This window comes from Malus domestica, chromosome 12 (assembly GCF_042453785.1).
Source record: "Malus domestica chromosome 12, GDT2T_hap1".
Classification (NCBI taxonomy): domain Eukaryota; kingdom Viridiplantae; phylum Streptophyta; class Magnoliopsida; order Rosales; family Rosaceae; genus Malus; species Malus domestica.
In genome coordinates, this window is record NC_091672.1 from 19,716,885 (window position 1) to 19,738,591 (window position 21,707).

Genomic DNA, 21,707 nt, shown 5'->3' on the forward strand with positions numbered 1-21,707 from the left:
TTGTTTTGGAATCATATCTCCTGTAAGAGGAGTGCCTCCGCCACCACAAGAAGGTATTCCATTTGGGACTCTGGAACAGGTACTTGATTTCAACACAATAGAAGAAGAGGAAGTGCTTGAGTTAATGTTAAACAAAGATGCCCAAGCCTTGGTGGACCAGTTTTTGTGCCAGATTGGAGAAAAGAAGGAAGGGGCACCTGGACTTAGTAACTTTCGTGTCAACATGACCTATGTACTGTCCTCTATGTTCTGTGTAGAACCAAATCAACCAGCCGTAATAGATGATGATTATTTGGCACAAGAGCTAATGATGGCTCTTATAAACATTGAAGAGAATAATAAGGAGGAGTTAAGCTTGGCAGACTTGCCTGACCCTACATGAAAAGAGCCTGAAAGAGTTTATTCTGATAAGATGGTGCTAAAAAAATGAAGTTTGGCCTTAGCAAACCATCTAAAGCCCATATATGTGACAACTCATTTGGAAGGGATCCATTTTAAAATGATAGATTTTTTTTAAGGGGGCAGCAGTTAATGTACTACCACTTAAACAGATAAAGAAACTTTGTAGAGGTGAGGAAGACCTTATTCCCACTGATCTCACATTGTCTAGTTTTTTTGGGGCCATCACCAAAACATATGAGATATTGCCCTTAGAAATAGACTTAGGATCCAAGAAGATTATGTTGGCATTTTTTGTAGTAGACAACAGCTTTACTTATGGGGTATTGCTGGGAAGAGATTGGATACACCAGAGTTTGTCTATACCATCTACCTTACACCAACAAGTTGATATATCTATCATGAACCCACTACTGCAAAACAAGGATTTTGAGAGATAGTGGAGGCCGAGTCTTGGCCATTTCTCCCCACAGCTAATGTTGATGAGGCTAATTTCTATAATCCCAATGTTAGAATCCTACAATGTCTAGGTACTGATCAGAACGATCGCCCTACCAAGGTAACAGCCCAAAAGCTCTTAGAACAAGGACTTTCTCTCACTCATGAGGAATGAGACATGCCTCATATTGTCCCTGCTTGCCAACACCAATGATGATAGACTAAAAGAAAAAGGACCAGGTGATAGCAGTTAGGTCATTAATCAAGAAACTGTTGGATTATGGAAGAGAAAGAAGAATGATCAAGAAAAGCTAAGCCAAAGAAATAGCATAGTGGAGAGAGGGAACTTCAAGCACCAAAGATGATCAAGGATGAAAAATTCTGGAAGAAGAAATGAAAACAGCCATCGACATTGCAGAATGTATATATGACTTGGATTGGCCAGAGGATGAGCCCGAGGCTCCAAAGTCAGTAGAATTCTTGTCTACATAGCCCGATAAACTAGCACCCGAAGTTCAAAACCCTTTAGAAACCATTACTTTGGGAATTAAGGAGGATCCAAGGCCAATACAACTTAGTGGCTTGCTGGAAACAGAAGATTGGGCAAAGATCATTAATCTTTTGCACGAGTTCAAAGACTATTTTGCGTGGCATTACATAGAAATGCCAGGATTAAACTCTAGTTTAGTAGAGTATAGAATGCCTATTAAAGAGAGGTACATGCCTGTAAAACAAGCACCAAGGAGGATGTCAAAAGAGATAAAAGAAAAAATCAAGGAGGAAATTGAGAAGCTAGTGAAGGCAGGCTTTATTAGACCTGCAAAATATGTAGAGTAGTTGGCCAACATTGTACCTGTACTGAAAGTTGTAACTAAAGCCATTTGATGTTATGTCGATTATAGCAATATTAACGAACCGACTCCTAAAGATGAATACCTTATGCCTATGGCCAACCTATCCATTCATATAATTGCAAAACACAAAGTATTATCTTTTATGGATGGAAATGCTCGATATAACCAGGTAAAAATGGCTAAAGAAGACATACATAAGAAAACATTAAGATGCCTTGGACATATAGGAGCTTATGAATATGTTGACATGCCCTTCGGGACTGAAAAATGCTGGTGCTACATATTAAATGGTGATGAATGCTGTTTTTCATGATTTGATTGGGCATAGCAATGACGTATACATTGATGACATTGTGGTAAAGTCTAAAATTGAAGAACAATACTTGGAAGGCCTCAGACAAGCCTTGCTGAGAATAAGAACCCACAAGTTGAAGATGAATCCTAGAAAGTGTGCTTTTGGGGTTAGATCTGGCAACTTTCTGGGGTTTTTGGTCCATCAAAGAGGTGTGCAAGTGGACAAGAACAAGGCTAGGGCTATAATGGAGTCACCTACACCCACTAACAAAATGCAATTGCAAAGGTTGCTAGAGAAGATTAACTTTTTAAGGAGATTGATTGCTAATATTGCGAGCAAGATCTAACATTTGACTCATTTGTTAAGATTAAAGATTCAAGGCAAGTTTGGGTGGGACCCTTAACATCAAGAGGCTTTTGATAAAGTGAAGACTTGTCTAGCCTCTCATCCAATGCTTATGTGTCCCCAAAGGAGGAAGCCTTTGAAGCTCTACATTTCAGCATCTGAGAAATCAATAGGGATATTATTGGCTCAGAATAATGAAAAAGGAATGAAGCAAGCAGTATACTACCTCAGCAGGATCCTTACGAAGGTGGAAACAAGATATACCCTAACTGAGAAATTATGCTTAGCCTTGTACTTCATTGCCAGCAATTTAAGGCACTACATGTTGCCTTGCCATATCCATATAATTGCCAAAACTGATGTGATTAAGTACATGTCTAAACCAATGCTAACTGGAAGAATTAGGAAATGGATCCTAGCACTATCAGAGTTCAATTTCCAATATGTACCTCAAATGGCAGTAAAGGGACAAGCAATTGTAGACTTCCTAGTTAAGCACCAAAAGTCCAAGAAGGAACTCATCAACATCCCTGGAACTTTGGAAGTGGCTAGCCTTTGGATCTCACCCAGTAAGGCTCAGTCGGGCAAGGAAGAATGGATATAACAAGAAGTAAAAAGGATAACTAGCATATGGATCACTCCCTGAAGATTATATTTCGATGGATCTTGCACGTAACATGCTGCATGAGCTAGAATTGTCATCATTGATTGATCCAAATGGAGTCCAGCATTGCTACTCATTTCTTTTGGATTACAAGGATAGTACCAACAAAAAGGCAGAGTATGAAGCATTGATCATTAGCTCAGAAGTTCTAATGAAGTTTGGAGCAGCTAAAATAGAAGTATATGGTGATTCTAAGTTGGTGATTAATCAATTAAATAGAGAGTACAAGTGTAGACATATCACAATGGCAAAGTATTACTTGGCAGCTACTCAATTATTAGGATATTGAGGGTAATGAAGCAACAATTAGCCATATTCTCAGAGAAGCAAACTTAATTGCCAATGCAATGGCACAAAAGGCTTCTGGAGCATAGGTTCAAGAAGGAAGGTCTGAGATGAAAGTAGAGATACAAAGGAGAAGTCTCCCTTCTATCTTTGATAGAGTATTTAGCTTGGATGTAATGACTAAAGAGCCTGAGATAGAGGACAGAAGAACATCTATCATCTAGTACTTGAAGGACCATTCTCTTCCCACTAGTAAGAAGATTAAATAATAGGAAACTAAGTTTGTTATGTGGTATAAAACTTTGATGAGAAAGACTCTAGATGGGCTTTTATTAAAATGCTTGGGTCTGGAAGAATTAATAAGGGTGGTGGTTGAGGTGCATAAAGACATTTGTAGAGTATACCAAGCAGGAACAAAAATGAGATGGTTGCTGAGAAGATATGCCTACTTCTAGCTTGACATGGAGAAAGATTGTAAAGCTTATGCTAGAGGATGTGAGGAATGTCAAAGGCATGAACCTCTCTAACACACACCATCAGTGCCCTTGAACCTAATAGTAAAGCCATGACATTTCAGAGGGTGGGCAATGGACTTTATTGGGAAAATATACCCAGCTTCCAGCAAAGGACACACCTTCATAATTGTGGCAACTGATTACTTTACTAAGTGGGTTGAAGCTTCAGCTATGAAGACCATTAATTTAGCTGCTGTGAAGAATGTCATTGAGACCAAAATCCTACATAGATATGGGGTGCCTAAAACGATTATTACAGACAGAGGGCCATCATTCATTTCAAAAGAAGTGAAGAAGTTTGCAGCTAAGTTCAAGATAAAGATGATCCAATCTAGCCCTTATTATCCCTAACTTAATGGTCAAGTATAAGCTAGCAACAAGATATTGGTAAACATCATTAAAAGAATGGTGGCAGAAACCCTAGAAAGGTGGCATGAAAAGTTAGGAGATACTCTTTGGGCTTATAGAACCTCCAAAAGAACAGGAACTGAGACTACTCTTTATGAATTAACATTTGGACATGATGCAATGCTTTGTATGGAGATTAATGTGAGTTATGTGTGGCTTTAGAACCAATTTGGCCTACATAGTGATGAATTTATTCAGGCCATGTGTCAAGGAATTGAGGATTTTGATGTTGCTCGAATTGAAGCTTTGAACAAAATCCAAGAAGGGGCCTACGATAAGAGAGTAAGACTAAAGACTTTTAAAGAATAAGAATTGGTATGGAAAGTAGTTTTTGCCCTTGGGAGCTCAAGTTAGAGGTTTTGGGAAATTGAGTCCTACTTGGGAAGGCCCTTTTACAATTACCAAAGTATTAGACAGAGGGGCGTATTACTTGGCAGATTTAGAAGGAGACTTACAGAAACATTGAATCAATGCTAAATTTCTAAAGAAGTACCACCTAACTCTTTGGGATGTTAGAGATTGTGATATTAATGAAGTTTGATACTTAGAGAAGGGGTGAGGGCCCCTTTGTATGTTTAAAGTTGTTGTTTATGTTAGAAAAGTGCGAATAAGCAAGTAAAATTGCAAAACATTGAGGAATCTTTTCATTCAATAATTAGGAAAGTACATAAGCCCTAAATTACAAGTTTACATCTTTAGCTAAGGCAACTATCCTAGAATGATAAGTCTGCATGATGGTAAAAATGCAACTTGGGTCTTCTAAAGCTATATTGATGTTGGCTAACTGGGCTTCAAACTCCTCCACCACCTGGTTTAATTTATTCACCTATTCGGTCTTCTTGTATAGTTTACTGGAGAGGGTTATCTGCTCAGCCTTTAGAGCAGAACGTTGTTTCTCCAACTTCTGGATTTCTACAGCTACTACCATTATTCGATCTTCCATGGCTGAGCTCTTTTCCACCAGCTGCTGCAGATTAGTGGAGGTCCGAGGATGCTTCTTCTTGTAGCACCTCACTCTGTTGGCTTGCCTCTCATCCTTAATATGCTAATCCCTCAAAGCCTTTAGATTTTCGAAGAAATAAATGAAGGACTCACTGCACCTTAGTCATCTACTGGGCTTGATATAATCCAGTGAGAGCCTTTTCAGTATCTTAAAGAGCATTAAGGCTGAAGAAGGCAGAAAAATCCTTCTGCATCCATTATCTAAAGATCTTATGCTGCTTTAAGAGATGTTGAGGCTTAGAAATATGCATTGGGGATCTCAGCTTAGTCCTAATTTGCCCAAACTCTCTAACTACTTCGAGTAAAGAGGCTATGACTGGAAGAGAAGCCAGAGGAGGAGGCATCACGCCAGTGCCACCAAAAGCAGCGGCAATCTCAGCAAGAACAAAAAGAGAGGATTTAGTGGCAACTACTTTTTTAGGCCGAGGGATTGGAATCCTTGAAACTCCAGTAGCTCAAGGGGGTCAAGGAGGAACTACTCTACTCATAACAGGTTGAGAAGACTTGCCCGAACCCTTACCAGAGGCCTCTTAGATGTAATAAAGACAAATTAATGGAGCAATCTTGACCTAAATTAGAAGGAGGATTTCTTGTTGCAGCTGCCTTGGAAGAAATTGGCTGGCTTGCTTAAGTAGGAGTATGAGAAGCCCTGAGACTAGTCACATATGAAACAACTGATATCTCAGATATTATGGGCTCTTCAGCGGTTGATGTTTGGTGTTTGGTAGCCTCTAGTAAGGGGGAAGACTGGCAAAGACAGAGTACAAATCATAAATTCAAAGTTAAAAAAATATTAAGATAAGCTTAAAATTGCTTAAGAGAATAGGACTTACAAAGGTGTTGTCATCCTCTACAAAGTGAAGCTTCTATCCGGTTGTTGGATTAAATTGGGAGGTGGGGGGTCACTACCATTGCTGGAGGAATGGATGAAGAAGAAAAAACTGGTGCTTGCCCGACTGAAAGTGCTGAGGTGTTTCCCCTTGCCTGCAAAATGATAGAAATGAAGTCAATGTTGAAAACTTAGAGATACAAAGTTGACAAGCTTTGAGAAGAGGAATTTTACCTCTGAAGGCTCAGCCCCAGGAGAAGAAATGCACACAGGTTGGGCTAGAGATGAAGATGGCTTGGTTTGGGAAGTTCCTTCTGCTTTGGAGGCCTTTTTTTGGAAAATAACAAAACTAGTTAAGTACAAGAGATGAATTTCTAAAATAATTAAGTACTAAAAGTTTAAGAAAACTACCTTCAACTCTTCCAAGATCTTAGAAATAACCACCTTATCACTTTGCTGCCCTTCCACACCTGGCTTATCTACTTAGGAGAAGAATCAAGCTTCTTACTGATAACAGGTCCTAATAACAAGTAAGAACATGATAAGTTCAAAACTTAAGGAGATGAAATTAAATAAAGGAAAATCATGTCTGAATCACTTACTGGCAGATTTCTATTTTTTCCTGCCCGCTTCAATTGGGAGAGCATAAGGAGATTTAGAAACTTGGGAGGTCTAAGACCTGGTTTTTTTCTTGGTTGGGGTGACTCTTGGAGCAAGGTCATCAGGTCTAGCCTTGGACCTCCTCTCAGGCTTAGAATCAAAAGATTCTACAACTACAAATTTTGCTCGACGATGAGCCTTAATCTCTGCTTTGGGCCTAACCGCTGTCTTTGATTCACTGAACATCTCAAAGATGTTCTCAGCATATTCAGGAACATGGCTAGAGCCTACTTCTTGCCTAGGTGGCTCTACAACAGCCTCTTAAAAAACCAAGGCATCAGCAACCTCTACTTCTAACCTGACACTGCTTCATCAGAGTTACCTTTGGCTGCAAGATCAATGAGAGAGTTAGCAATAAAAAACTATGAAATTATGAAGTAAAGGAAAGAGGCAACGATGTAGGTTACCTATCAGCAGGAGTTGGTTTTTCTTATTGATGGCCTCCTTCCAGCTTTCAAACTCTTCTTTCTTGAGAAAGAACTTGAAGAAAACTTGCCTGAAAATCCTATCATGGGCTTCTCTAACATCTCCATCGTATTTCCTATACCACTTGGCTTCCCACTAAGTGGTGAACAGAGTTGTGCACTCAAAATTAAGGGTCGCGAGCTTATGAGCTATCTTGGTCATTACCTCTAAACTATACCTACTTATTCGAAACAGAGGCGATATGAGGTGCCACACTAGACTGAATCAAAGAAGGGGATTGAGATTGGTTGTCTAAATCCCAGTTGTCTACCACACAAGTTAAGGTAGTAGACCTCTATGCCAAATCCCTCTGCTAGATGCAGCTGATGAATTTCTCCTGCAGAAGCTACTGGCATCCTCCCTAAAGGAATCTTGGAAGAGAGGTTGTCCAAGAACCAAGGGTACCTCCTGAGCACTAAAGTACTCTACTCGAGATCAGCCCTAGTCCTATAGATTCTGAAGAAATATAGGCATGCTAAAGTAGAATGGTTGGTGGTGAGGGTCGCTGACATAATTTGAGCGGGAGTTACTTCATCTAGAAACTCTAATTTTAGAGCCCGGAATTCTAGGAAGTACCATTGAAGCCAGAGTTGCACCATCCAAATGGCTCCATGGACATTGTCTAAGAACCAAGGGTACCTCATGAGCACTGAGGCACCCCACTCAAGATCAGCCCTAGTCCTACAGATTCTGAAGAAATAAAGGCAGACTAAAGTAGAGTGGTTGGTGGTGGGGGCCTCTTCTAGAATTTAGGCGGGAGCTACTCCCTCTAGAAACTCCAAGTTTGAAGCCCGAAATTATGGGAAATACCATTGAAGCCAAAGCTACACCATCCATGTGGCTCCATTGACGTTGGTCTCGAAAGGCTGGCCCCTTATCATCTCATAAAGCAGATGATAGAGATGTGCTAGAATAAAGGGACCAGTGGCGACATTGTCAAAGGAATGTAACACCTCCACCAAAGGGATCCATTCCAGCTTCACTCATTTGGATTTGTTGGGGAACTCATGTTTATTCAACCAATATAAGAGAAAGTACATGTGCTCCTGAGCTGGGTCAGTAGTGGGGGAAGGCGGGCTGAACATATTCTTGGCAAATAGGATGAATTTCACAAAGGAGGTTTCATAGCTTTTGAAGGTGGTCGAGTTATACTCCAAGCTGATGATAAACTGAGAAGTCTTTAAGCCTTCAGTAGCAAGGTGTGAAGGTGATGACCAATCGTGTGTAATGTCTACATACTTGCCCTACGGTCTTAAACCAAAGGCTTGAACCATATCCAAAATGGTAGGAGACATAAGACACACTCTGAAATCAAAAGTATTGGTCCCTGTGTTCCAGAAGAGGATAAATGTTGAAATAAGCTCATGTTTGATGGGGATAGTAGTCTTGGACTAGCCTTGCCATTTGCCATGATAGGCCCATATATGCCATTTGCCATCCCCTTATTCCTTAAGATGAGCTCTAATTCGTCCACCCACTTGGACCAGCCTTTATCCTTCATTGAGGGGAAACCCCTCTTGAAGTGAGACCACTTTGAAGTAGAGATTCCTGCCTCAGCGATGTAAGGATTGGGAGTGAACCAGTTGGTAGCAAGCATGTTACTTTCCATAGTAATAGGAACTCTAGTAGTCCAGGCAGGCCCCAGTGAATGCACTCCACCTTCATCGAAGAAAATGGCAGATTAAGGCCAGCTCGAGGACGATGAAGGCCTTTGAGTTGACTGCAAAGAGTGACAATCCCTTCTCCAGACTTGCATGCATGGCGCAATTTGGGAACCATTGTTGAATTCGATAGAAAAAAGTGAAAAAAATGGCTAGAAATTGAGGCAAGAAAGGGCTAAAAATTCAAAAGAACTTGGTAGTTCGGAGAATCAAGTTTGTTGAAGGTAATGGTCGAAAAGAGTAAAGTGGAAGTTAATTAACGGACAGGTAGTTAATGTTGGAAATCATCGGTTAGTGCACATGTTTATTTAAAAAGGCTAATTAATACCCAGTTTCGGCAATCAACTAATTTTAATCATTATCAATGTCTTGTTTAGCAAACTTAACAATGATTAAAGGGGGCATTGTTTGGGTGGATATTTAATGTTGGGTTCAATGCGGTTGAAGGTCCAAGAATGTGAAAAATAAAAGGAGAATTGGCGCGAACAGTTGGCAACCCAGGAATAATTGAAAATCATTTTTTTTCCCAAGAAATAGGCAACAAGCCTATGTGAAGTGACAAGTGACAAAAGGCAGCTTACCCTTAGCAAAAAGTACTTTTCCATGGCATGGATAGGTAAATAACAAAAGTAGATGGTGACTCACCATACTCTGAAAGCCATCACCGAAAGGAAATGCTTGGACAATCGGGCTAGAAAGTCTATAAAAGTAGTAAGGGATGCAAATAGAAGACTCTCTCAACCAATCAATCAAAATACTTTGAACTCTGCACTCCAACAAGCAAGAAACCAGAAAGCTTTAGTTTGTTCAAACTTTACCCTTTTAGTTGCTGATCCACCATAGAAAGCCCTATTTTGTCAAGCTTTAGAAGTTCTGCTACCCTTCCCTGTGTTGTAGTATCGAATCTCTTTGGTAAACTCGGTTTATATTTCATTCTCCAAGACTTCAACCCCTGTATAACACAAGGAAAAGTGGTTGCAAGAAGATGAACCTTGCCTAACAAGGTTGTAATCTTGCTCGAGTCTCTTTTGTTTGTACTAACATAAAGTAGATTTGTTGTTTATGCATCTTTCATTGGATCCTATGTCATTTTCAACTGCCTTCATCCAAGTATGATTTATAATTAATCTTGCTTCTTTACTGTTAGCCTAAACTGTCACATTCCGGCCCGGGCCCCCAGCACATATCGGGCTCGACTCCGTCGTAGCACGATATTGTTCGCTTTGAGCTCCGACCACACATTCACGGTTTTGTTTCTGAGAACTTCCTAGTGGGTCACCCATCATAGGATTGTTTTCGCACGAACTCGCTTAACTTCGGAGTTTCGATGGAACCCGAAGCCAGTGAGCTCCCAAAAGGCCTTGTGCTAGGTAGAGATGGGAATATACATATAAAGCTACAAGATCCACTCTTCTAGGCAATGTGGGATGTTACATAAACTGGTAACCAAAGAAATAACTTGAAGGATCTTGGACTCCCTTTAATTGGACATATGATGTTATGAGTAAAGTCCTTGTTTACAAAGCAAGGAAAAGAACTTTATATAGACTTAACCCATATGTGAACAATCCAATCGAATTAAGAAGTCGAAGTAACTTGTGGTGCAAGTAATCAATTCATTTAATAACAAAAAGGAACAATCTATTATACAAATATAACAGTGGCATGCTCAGGTTTATATTAGTTTTGATTGTGAGCCTTAAGGCCTAACAAATGTCCCACAAAGGTATCATTCAAACTAATAACAAACTCATATTGCAGTACACTAAGCAGCAAACCTTGCCCTACAGATAAGACCCAGGAAAGTTGTACGAAGGGCAAATCTAGCCTGAACAATGCCTTCTTGCAAATTAGAAGGAACTTACACCAAGTGGTTGGTTCATTGGGTGAGATTTTCAAATTCCTCGCTCAATGCTTTTCCTTAGGTTTGACTTGTTGCTTGTTTAAAGAAACATACTAAACAGCTAAGATGTCACTGTGGCAGTATTCTAAGCCAATAGCATACACCATTTTTAACTTTACTACATGAAATGACATTGGATGATTTGTTTGGAATACTGCCACATCAAATTTTGAATGTAGGTAAGTCTTTCTCGCTTGTGGGGGGTTAAACCTAAAGTGCCTTATCAAACTTGAGCTTCGGCCTTGACCGGAACTTTTTCTCTCTAATTATATAAAGTTCATATTCATAATTCATAATATGTCCGCTAACCCATTTATGCTCAAAACATGAAAACTATAAGAAAAAGTCCACCATTTTGTCATTACAATGGGGCTGGAGAAGGTTAAATTGTTAGAGAATAATGTTAAAAAATATAACAAAATAATATACAATTTGTATGTGAAAGGTTCACTTTTAATATCATTAAGATTTTTTATGATAAAATCCAACATTTAAGAATATGTAGCTTTGTGGAGACAACATCGATGATATTCATGGTGTACCCGACTGAAACAATGAAAGCGTAAATAAATCAGTTACTACGGAGATCATGCAGACTCCTGCAGTCACATTATCTACAAGAAATGTGATGAATCACGTGCTTAGTAGCAGTAATCAAGCATCACGTGACCTCTTGGTCAAGTATTAAGTGAGATATTATGGGGTCTGCGTCTGTCTCGTGTAGGCACGTGGTGGCTACAATTACTGGCAGTGAGCTTTCACCTTTTCGTTCCTTTCAACGGCCATGGACCTCGTAGGAAAATGTAACGGAAAAAAAAAGGTTAGTTATAAAAAAAAAAGTTATTAGGGAAAGGGGTGTACTATCCACACATCATATTTTACTTCTCACACACCCTTTAATAATTTATGTCCATTAATCTTCTTCAATTCATCCGATCTGACGGTCGAAAATTAAAAAGATATGTGAGAAGTAAAATAGGATGTGTGGATATCACACTCCTTTGAGAAAATGTAGAATCAATTCATAATTCATAAAGCAATTCAAAGACAGTCACTAAAAAATAACATGAAAGTCATGGGAGGTTAGATTCGAGTCAACTATTGCATGTGTGTCGGGCCAAAACAACAAAACTAAGACATGTATGCTTTAATCAATACAAATTTTTAATGGATAGAGTGTTGAATTTTTATCTATGTTTTTCGTATTCAAAACTCTTCATTCTCTAACTTAATATAATAGTTTCGAACTTTATTCATTCTTTTAATAATAGTAAAATTTAAAAAAGGAAATCAACACAAATTCCTCAAGACGATTTATTGTTCCTAACTTTTAATTCAAATTATTAAACTTAAAACCTAGTCGGTGCTGAGAGTTCCAATTTCATATAGGAGAATTAATAGATTTTGTATGTGTTTATAAGTAGTTGAATTACTTCTCATGTTACTCATTGATTTTATGATGAAACTTTAACTTATCATTAACAAATATTAGAATTATTAAACAATTCAAGACTTCAAACCTGAATTCAAGTTCTAGACAGTGCTTATATACCATACATAATTATCCGCATCAACAAATAAGATAAAAAAAATGTAGAAAAATAAGTTGTTCTCGGCTGAATGAGCGTCATGTTCAGAAAATATTTACTAATATCTAACTGAAAATGTATTATAATGCTAAAAGATAGATAGGTCAAGACCAAATAATGATGCAAAGACTTTTCTACTGAAGTTTTTGTTAATTTTTATATTTTTACTTAAGAGTAATTACTTGTTAGTTAATACTTACAAGATAATGAGGAGGTTAAAATCTCCAACATTTTGACTATGTCAGATAACGACATCCACGTATGATAGCCCATCATAGTTGTGGAGACACAGAATATTATTTTATTTTTCCTGTTTCAGAAAAATAATAAAGATAAAAGATAAATCTCCCACTGATTATCTTGTGAGAGTGCAGAAAACCAGATTTCGAGAAACAGATTATCCAGACAAAAAAATAAAATAAAAATAATGAAAAACTTGTTTTTGAAAGAAAATGTTAGATAGATTATATTTTCAAATTATTTTTTGTAGACGGTTGGCGGTTGTATTCTTTTTTTAATCATTTAATATAGAGTTGAACTATTAATAGCCATATGACTTTCAAAAAATTGTCTAAAAATTTGGTCTCTCATCACCTGTTTTCGAATTCAAATCTCGGTTTGTAGAGAGGTTAGTAATTATTGCAGAAAAATAACTAAATTATTCTTGTAATTGTCATTTGTTCCCGAAAATCCAAACCAAAGCATGTTTCTCAATTAAGAAAAAGGAAGAAAAACAGTCGTTAGTAAACTAAACCAAATTAATATTTTAAAAAGTTATTGTTTCCCATAGATCTCATATTCCACATGGCCATTGTCATAGAACATAAACATGCATTAAAAAAAGGGTTCAATATTTTAGAAAATTCAAAAGTGTCACAACTAATCTGAGAAAAAGAAAGCACAAACTTAAAAGTTAACCAGAAGTAACCCATCATTTAGAATGGAAAAGAATTCTCGCCAGATCAAGATTTTAGATATCTCGTAATTATGGTCGTGAATCGTACATCGTGTGGTAAAAAATTATTTAAATTTAAAATTTAAAATTAGATATAAATAGTACCTAAGAAAAATTGATCACACGATATGTGATAAATGATCACGATCATAAAATTTCTAGAATTCCTTAAAAAAAATTCGGCGAGAATCCCCCGAACAAAGATGGCGATGATTCTTTTCCATTTATAATTTCCACATAGATATTTTCTGATTTTGGCAATCTGAGATTTTGATCTGGTTCTCAGTGTACTTTCATTTTCTTAACACTGTTCAAAATATGGTGGGATGTTCTATACATTGAAACTCTCAATAAAAACAGGAAGCTTTCTTCTCCTCTGCTCTGTCAACATCTTGTACTACTTGTAGTGGTCGGAAAGCAGTCTAAGAAAACGTTTGAAAATCCAAGTTCAAGGTATTTTCAAGGGTGGAGTGGATGTAGACTATGAAAACGTACATGCCTTAGGGTTTTGTTTGTTCAAGAATTGTCATCCACTAATCGCGCTCGACAGTCCTTGCATTTATATGTCTTGATTGGACGTCTTGAACTCATTAGAAGCAAGCTCCCTATGGAATATTTGAGACTAGGCTTGTTTGGGATTGATCTTGTGATGGCGGTAGATTGTCTGCCCTTCTATTTCCATACTTTTTTTATGCTCTTCTGTAATGTATGGTTACGGTTAAGCCAAATCAACATTTTATATTAATTTTTATAGAAATAATAAAACAAAAAGTAATAGGAGTATAAAATGTTGACGTAGTTTAACCGTGATCACACAAACAGAAGGAGATGGAGAGAGTATGGAAATGAGAGGGCAGACAATCCACCTCATTTTGTGATACCACATCTCGAACATTTATTATTTATTTAGGATGAATTGTCAATTTAGTTTATAAATTATCACCTTAGTGAAAATTAAGTTCTTAAACTATTTTTTCAGAAAAATTAGTTATTGAATTATAAAAATCTGCCAATTACATCCCTAATATTATATTCGAAGCTACTATATTTAATTTTCCGTCAATTTAAGTCACGCTACTTACAAGTGATACACAATAGAGGGTAGATTGGTAGTTTTACATAAGAAATAGTGTAAGTTAACTTTGGAGGTAAATTATATGTTAGATTCACAACCTATATGAAATATGAAAGGCTTATAGGCGAGAAAATGATGGTATTACACTCTAAAGTGTGTCAAGTGACTTAAGTTGAAGAAAAATTGGATAAAATAGATTTGAATATAATAGTAGGGATGAAATTAGCAATTTTTAATGATTTAAGGGACTTATTTTATCGAAAAATAAATTCAGGGACCTAATTTTCACTGAGGCAATAGTTCAGGGACTAAATCGGCACTTCGCCCATTTATTTAGATTATAGCTTTTGGGAAAAACGATTTCATGAGTGTTTTGGTTTAAATTTCACTTTGGTGTTTGGAGGTTGGTTCAGAATAAATGGATAGAGCTTAATCCCACAAGCATTTAGGAGAAACTGTTCCATGAATCGAAGTTGAAAAGAAGAAGTTACGAGCATAAAAAAAGAGAGGGGCAATTTAGTCTTTTGCCAGTTACAATAAAGAGGAATTTCCCTTTTTGGAAACTTCAAACCTGCCAGAATTGAAAACTTTGCAAAACATGAAAGCCAATCCGAAATCCATACAGCACAACTTGCGACCCCACCGACCCGTTTTACTTTGCAATTTTCCGATCCAAATTTCAACCATCCTCGACATAATTGATCGATGCCTATAAAAATTGGTAGAATTTGGAGTTAGTCAGAAATTCTGATTTTTGTCATTGGAAACCACCACGCATGGCAACGAGTGGGAAATTCAGGTGATTTGGATTTTGGATGGCTAGATATTCTTGATGCCTTGAGCCTATATTCAAGTTTTGTTTGTTAAAACTCGATTCCATGGTTCGATTATTCAATTTTTGGAATAATTGTACCATCGTTCAATTTTTGTAATTGACGACAGTCCAACCGTTGGATCGTCGTTCAATATTGTCAACATGTTATTTATTGATAGTCAGAATTTTGAGAACTTATGGAACAAAAATATGATGTTCAGATCTTCCGTAGCTTAGAATTTTGGATTGTTGACCCTAACAGGGCCTACTTTGGCGATAGTTGAATTTTTAGTCAACGAGCTCCGAATTAATCTGGTGTATTTTATTCCGCGTTGGTCGTGTCTAAGTGTTTCTATCTTCGTGCTAGTTGGTAGTAGTCTGGACTTCAGGTGAGTGACTTTAATAATGTGTGATAAGCAGTTCGCCAATGAAAATCCCCATGTTGATATACTTTGTGGATTTGACATGAAATTGTAAATGTGTTATTGCCCAGACATTGATCTGCTTTGTAAAATGATATATATATATATATACAACAACAACAACAAAGCCTTTTCCCACTAAGTGGGGTCGGCTATATGAATCCTAGAACGCCATTGCACTCGGTTTTGTGTCATGTCCTCCGTTAGATCCAAGTACTCTAAGTCTTTTCTTAGGGTCTCTTCCAAAGTTTTCCTAGGTCTTCCTCTACCCCTTCGGCCCTGAACCTCTGTCCTGTGGAGTTATATATATATATATATATATATATATATGTATGTATGTATGTATGTATGTATGTATGTTTTGAATGATTGCAAACTGAGAAGGCTAACAAAGAACTGGTATTGTTGTATACTTTCTTTCTGGTTTTATAAATATGTCTGAAACCCTAGATTTTGATACTTTCTTTCTGGTTTCATGAGTTATCTGAAATCCATGTGAATACCTTCATTCTAGGTATGCCATGAGTATGTGTAGAATCCGGATTAGGATTCTCTCCCCTCATCTTTCTATCCCCTTCCATCCCCTCCTCTCACATTCTCTTATTTTGTCTTTCTCTAGCTATAAAAAATTAATATAAGATGTTAACGTGGCTTAACCGTGACCGTTCAAATAGGAGGGGAGGGAAGGGGAGGGGAAAAAAGAGGGGAGATAATCCTACTCCATATAATCCAGCTTCCCATCTTGTGTATCAGTTTTATTTGATTCCATGAGTGCGTCTGGAATGCAGAGCGTTGTGATTTGTGCTAGCCTACTAACCTTGTTACTTTAATATACATATGCCTATGTGGATCAATCATGAAAAGAAGATTGAATGCCTGTGTGGAATCAATCGAGATTTGTAAGTGAGATAAAGATTATCTTATATATGCAAAGAATTGTGAAATGTATTATAATTGAGATCGATTGACCTTTTATTCAAATATGTTGTATTACTGTCACTCACACGAGTTTCACAGCTTATCTGGATTTTTGTTTTGCCCGATGCACCATTTCCATGGTGTAGGATTGTTTCTTGCAAAGTCCAGGTATCAGTTAGAAAAGAGGATTTCAAGGAGCATAGCTAGTGTGTGCAATGCACTTGAGAGTAGGGGTTTTTACTCTTTATTGTAATTTTTTTTCCGCTAAATATCTGATGTATATTATGTATGAGTTCGACTTCCAGTTGACTCAATGTATTATTGTTTTGCTATTTTCAGTTGTCGCGTGTCGATCCTTGGCATATCTCTAGATCAAAGTTGTGGATGCAAATTTCTTCCTCCTTGATCTTGGATAAAATTGCACCTACAAAACAACTAAAACCTTAGGTTAAGGCCAAAAGCCTCACGTGCCCACGATGAATGAGGGGGCTTTGGCCGAAGAACCTCTGATGCCAAAGTTAAAATTTAGAGAGAAAAGTGTTTAGAGAGCTTTTTGGGAGTTTTGCAAGAGTGTTGGAATGAAATTAAGTAAAATATATATGGGGTGAAACAAATTTTAGGAATTACCTTGTAGAAGGATTTGATGAGATGAATTTTTGAATTGTTACCTTTTTCGGGCCTTTTTGACTTGATTGACGGATGATTGTCCGCTGCTTGCGCGTAGGAATCCCGGTATGCCTCAAGGATATTTTTGTCCTCTTTTACCCAAAAATGCATGTGTCGCCTTGTGATTATTTTTGGCTCCACAAATGCCCCCACACCTATTGGGCTGCTCGCAAGAAAATGCAGTAGGTGTAAAGATCATCTTGCTTTATGAAACATAGGACTGCTTCCTTTTTTTATGTAGATTCCCTCTTTAATTGGAAATTAGATCATTCTAAGAAAGGGAAATAAATTTCTCTTAAAGTCTATTTAAGTTCACCTTAAGTGGGTTATTAAATTAACTTTGGAGAGCGATTTACTATACCATACAAGAGAGAGAGAGAGAGCTTAGAATATATTTGTTCCCCATCTTCGAGTAATATTCTACATCTTACCCGTGCAAAGAACCGTCTTTCGTTGATTTCTTCGTCTTCTTAGTGCCACACCGATGTAAGAAAATTTTAATTTTTCTTATCTTCTTCTTGGATAGTGCTGTCGCGGGGTAGCCGTCGGGGTGGTGCAGCACGTTGGCTAGCAGGGGCCAGGAATCCGCTCGGCATAGGCCGATGAGGTGTCATGGCAAGGACCACTGCTTGGGCAGCTCGGCTTGGCTAAAGCCAAGGGCAGCTTGTGCGGTTGGGGTTGCAGATTGTGGCGCTAGGGCGCGGTGTTAGGCGAGCCATATGGCTCATATCCTTTGGCTCTTAGACTTGACTCAGGCCAGGCTAGTGACTGAGAGAAATGAGGAGGTCGTGGGAGCTCATGGGTTGCTGGAATGATGGGCATGCAGGCCTCCTACCGGCTAGAATGCTGGGTTGAGCTCCTCTGCTGAGTACCGTGAATGTCGTTGACTGCTTAGTCATCTTCGTCGGGAGAAAGGTAGGCTGCCCCCGAAAGATAAAGTAAAGAGGATTAAGGTGGATGCATTGGTTCATCTGATCGTTGTCGTAGAGCTTACTATAAATGAAGGTAGAAAGAAAAGATCTTCCCTGCCTGCTCAAGAGATGCTGGTTAAGAGAAAACTGAAGATTTCTTCCTTTGCTCGTGGGGGTCTGCCTGCTGCCGAGAAGTCTGTGATTGGCATGACTTCTTCCGATGGGAAGAAAAATGAAGCTGCTAGATCTGAGCATGTGGCACCTGCCATCAAGAATAGCTAGTATGATTGTTGATAGGATTGTTTAGCGTATAGGTCCTGTCGTGCCTCTAGTGCCAAAATTTGTACCAAAACGTCCGTTGGGAGCTAAGTCTAGTTCAACTTTGGAAAGGCTTGCTATTATGAAGAGTGATAAGGTGACCTCTACTGCTAAAGTGGCGCTAAGGCCCACTTCCTCTACTGCAGAGACTGACTCGCCTGCTGGGAAAGAGGAGACTGCTCGTGTGGGCAGCTGTGAGAAATCCACTAAGCCTGCTTCTAGGGAGGCTGCTGAGATCCATGTGCTTTTAAAACCAGATCTGCTTGAAGACATGGACGCTTGTGCCAAGTTTGTTGATGGCGTTAGAAAGGTTGTTTGCCCAAGTTCATTTGTGAAGCATACGATACAATATAAAATAACCGCTCTGCTTGCTATGATGCAGATGTAGCAAGGCTACTAAGGAGGTGGCGAATACTATGGCAGCTGAAGCTTATTCCTCGGCTGAGGAGATCAAAAGGTTGGATTATGAGTTCGTTTTTTTGAAGGGGTATAATATTTCTGCCCCCACTTCTCTGTAGCTTGAGATCGCTCGCCAAGAGATCATTGACTTAAAGACTAGGCTTGACGCAATCCAAGTTAAGTATGAAAGTGCAGAGAAGGAGATTGGATGTTACATACCTTAGATTCAAGATCTTGAGTTTGCATTTTCTGAGCTTCGTTTCGCTGCTTATGCAAAGGATGAAGAGTTGATTGCTGCTTATAATCAAGTGATCCACTTCAAGAGAATCGTCGATAGGCTTGAACACCAAGTGTTGGAACTTTAAGGTGTAATGAAGATCAACAAAAGTCTAAAGAATGAAGTGGATGAGCTGCAGCACGTCCGTGTTTGTCTGCTTGAGGAGAATGACTAGCTGAAGGGTAAGAATGATAGGCTCGAGGTTTCGAGACCTTCTCTATTTCGTCGGAAGACTTGCTTGCTTTTACTTTTAAGGCTTCCATTGGTGAAGTAGTTGGAGAAGTTGGTGCCCAAGCTGGGGTAATCGGGGGTGAAGCGTTGGATGATGCTGCTACTAAGAGCGTCACAGCTGCAGAAGGTGTGGCGACCGAATAGTCATGGGATGTCCAGGTTGCTAAAGTGTAGTCTTCTAGGTAGCCTTTAGAATTTTCTTTGTTTTTCCTTGTAGATCTTATTTTGCTTAAACTCCTTCGGCCTTTGCCAATTGTTTATAAACATGCTTCCTTCACTTTTCTTCATCTTCACTTCTTTTGTTCATGCCCTAACCTTTAAACTTTATAGTCCAGTGGCAGGCGTGCTACTTTTTTATAAGCAGACAGGCTCGCGTGGCCTATACAGCTGTAGGTGTTGGTGTAGAACTTTGCAAAGTTGTTAGCCATAGGGTTAGCAACCGGATACCTTACTTACAGAAGTAGACAAGTCTGTGTAACCACTAGGTTGTTAACCTAGGCTTTCTCCAATTTCGTAGGTTGCATAACAAGTATTACAACACTTTAGGACTTGGTGTAGGTTGTTCTGCGCTTGGCAGAGGTAAAGCTTATCGACTACATAGCATGTCGGCAATGGATAACGCTTTGTATATGCACGCTAGCTTGTTTAACCTTTCACAAGAATGTGCAGTTGCATAAGTCTAGCGTGGTTTTACTGCTCGAAGGGTAAGCCATAGGCAGTTTTCTGGAAATCGTAGGCTACCTTAGTGCACTCGGTAGCAACTTTAAGGTTTCAGGCAGCCGTCTATAGGGCGTACTGCATAATGTGCCCCCTCTGTCTCTAGGGCCCGGTTCCCCGCGGATTAGGCAAAGAGACCCAAAATCCTTCAATTAGCTAAGCCTTGAAAAAGACCATTGTGGCTACTTCTAGGAATCCTGGCACAAGCCATCATGCATCTAGTTATACTAAAGCAGCTAGGCTTATCCACATCTGGATATTCGGAGTGTAAAGTTGATCTTCTCGTCTTGAAGAGCTGACCCATGTGGGTGTCGGAGAATTGGTTTACCCTCTTGCACTGGAGAGCAATTAGTTTACCCTTTCGCACTGGAGAGCATGGTTGGTCTCTCGGGGGGTGCAATTCCTGCAATGAGTTCCTAAGAAGGGCGTGGTCTTCTTTTGAAGTGCATGAGTGATCAGTTGTTGTAAGCATGCAGCCGAGCCAAGTTGTGATTACTTCTGAATTCCTCATTGAAAAACGAGTGAAACGAACGAGAATTTAGCTGTACGGTAGGAACTGCATAACAACTGGATAGTCCTCGTCTTGTGAGGTGGTGCCCGTCAAGCTGCTTGAGCTTTCGGGCTTTGATGTAGTTGGAGGTCACACATAGTACTTCCTCAGATTGTAGGTGTTCCACTGGTTTTCGATCTTTTTATCGTTTCATGGTGGCGAGGGTGTAATTACTCTTGCTGTCTACTCTGTTGATCTTGTACGGACCTTCCCAGATGTGATCCATCTTTTTAGAGCCTTTTCCAATGATGAAGGCTTTTCTTAGGACTAGATCTCCAGGCTAGAACTACCGGATTTTAGCCCTTTTGTTGTAGCTGGAAAATAGTTGTTGCTGGTAGGCTGCAATGCGGGTGCTGGTCTGCTCGCATTTCTCCTCTACCAGATCTAAGCTTGTGACCATCTCCTTACTGTTCTGCTCAATGCTTGGTAGTAGAGCGGTGATACTTGGCTTGATGACATTGGGATGAATGATTACTTCTAAACCAAATGCTAAAGAGAGAGGAGTCTCACCGGTTGCTCGTCTTTTGGTGGTGCGATATGCCCATAGACATCCGGGGAGTTCATCTGGCCATTTTTCCTTCTTGTTGGTGAGGGATTTCTTGAGGCAGTCAAGGATCATTTTGTTGGATGCTTCGACCTGCCCATTGCTTTGAGGATATCTCGGCATTAACTTGTGCTGCTGGATGCCATATTCTTGGAAGAACTTCTCTAATCTCTGCCCATGAATTAGGGGTCGTTGTGGGTGATGATGGACTGAGGGATGCCAAATCAGCAAATGATGTTCCTCCATATGAAGCGCTCTATGTCCGTCTGAATCGTGATCATTATGGGCTCTGCTTCTACCCATTTGGTGAAATAGTAGGTTGCCACGATCATCATGCATCTGCCCTTAGTAGCAGGCAGCATAGGTCCTACTAGGTCGATTGCCCACTGCATGAATAGCTAAAGACTCGTCTGCGAGTGTAGCTCGCTAATAGGCAGTGCTGGTACCGGCTTGTAGCGTTGGCAGTGGTTGTACTTTTTTACTAACTCCTTAGAATCTTGGTGCATGAGAGGCCAATAGTAGCCTGTGGTAAGAGCTTTTTGTGCTAAGGATCGGCCTCCGGAGTGGTTTCTACAAAAGCCTTTGTGGATTGAACTTA

At 39.1% G+C, this 21,707-nt stretch overlaps 1 protein-coding gene across 1 annotated transcript; it reads right to left on the reverse strand.

Annotated features, from left to right (window-relative positions):
- Positions 1 to 20,851: 20,851 nt before the first annotated feature.
- Positions 20,852 to 21,412, reverse strand: LOC139189862 (uncharacterized). Its single transcript, XM_070809107.1, has one exon. It carries the CDS (start codon positions 21,410 to 21,412, stop codon positions 20,852 to 20,854), a length of 561 nt encoding a protein of 186 aa, XP_070665208.1.
- Positions 21,413 to 21,707: the final 295 nt, after the last annotated feature.

What these genes read in the sequence shown, in the direction of transcription:
- LOC139189862 (XM_070809107.1), bottom strand. Translation starts at nt 21,412, where the DNA reads ATGGGTAGAAGCAGAGCCCATAATGATCACGATTCAGACGGACATAGA.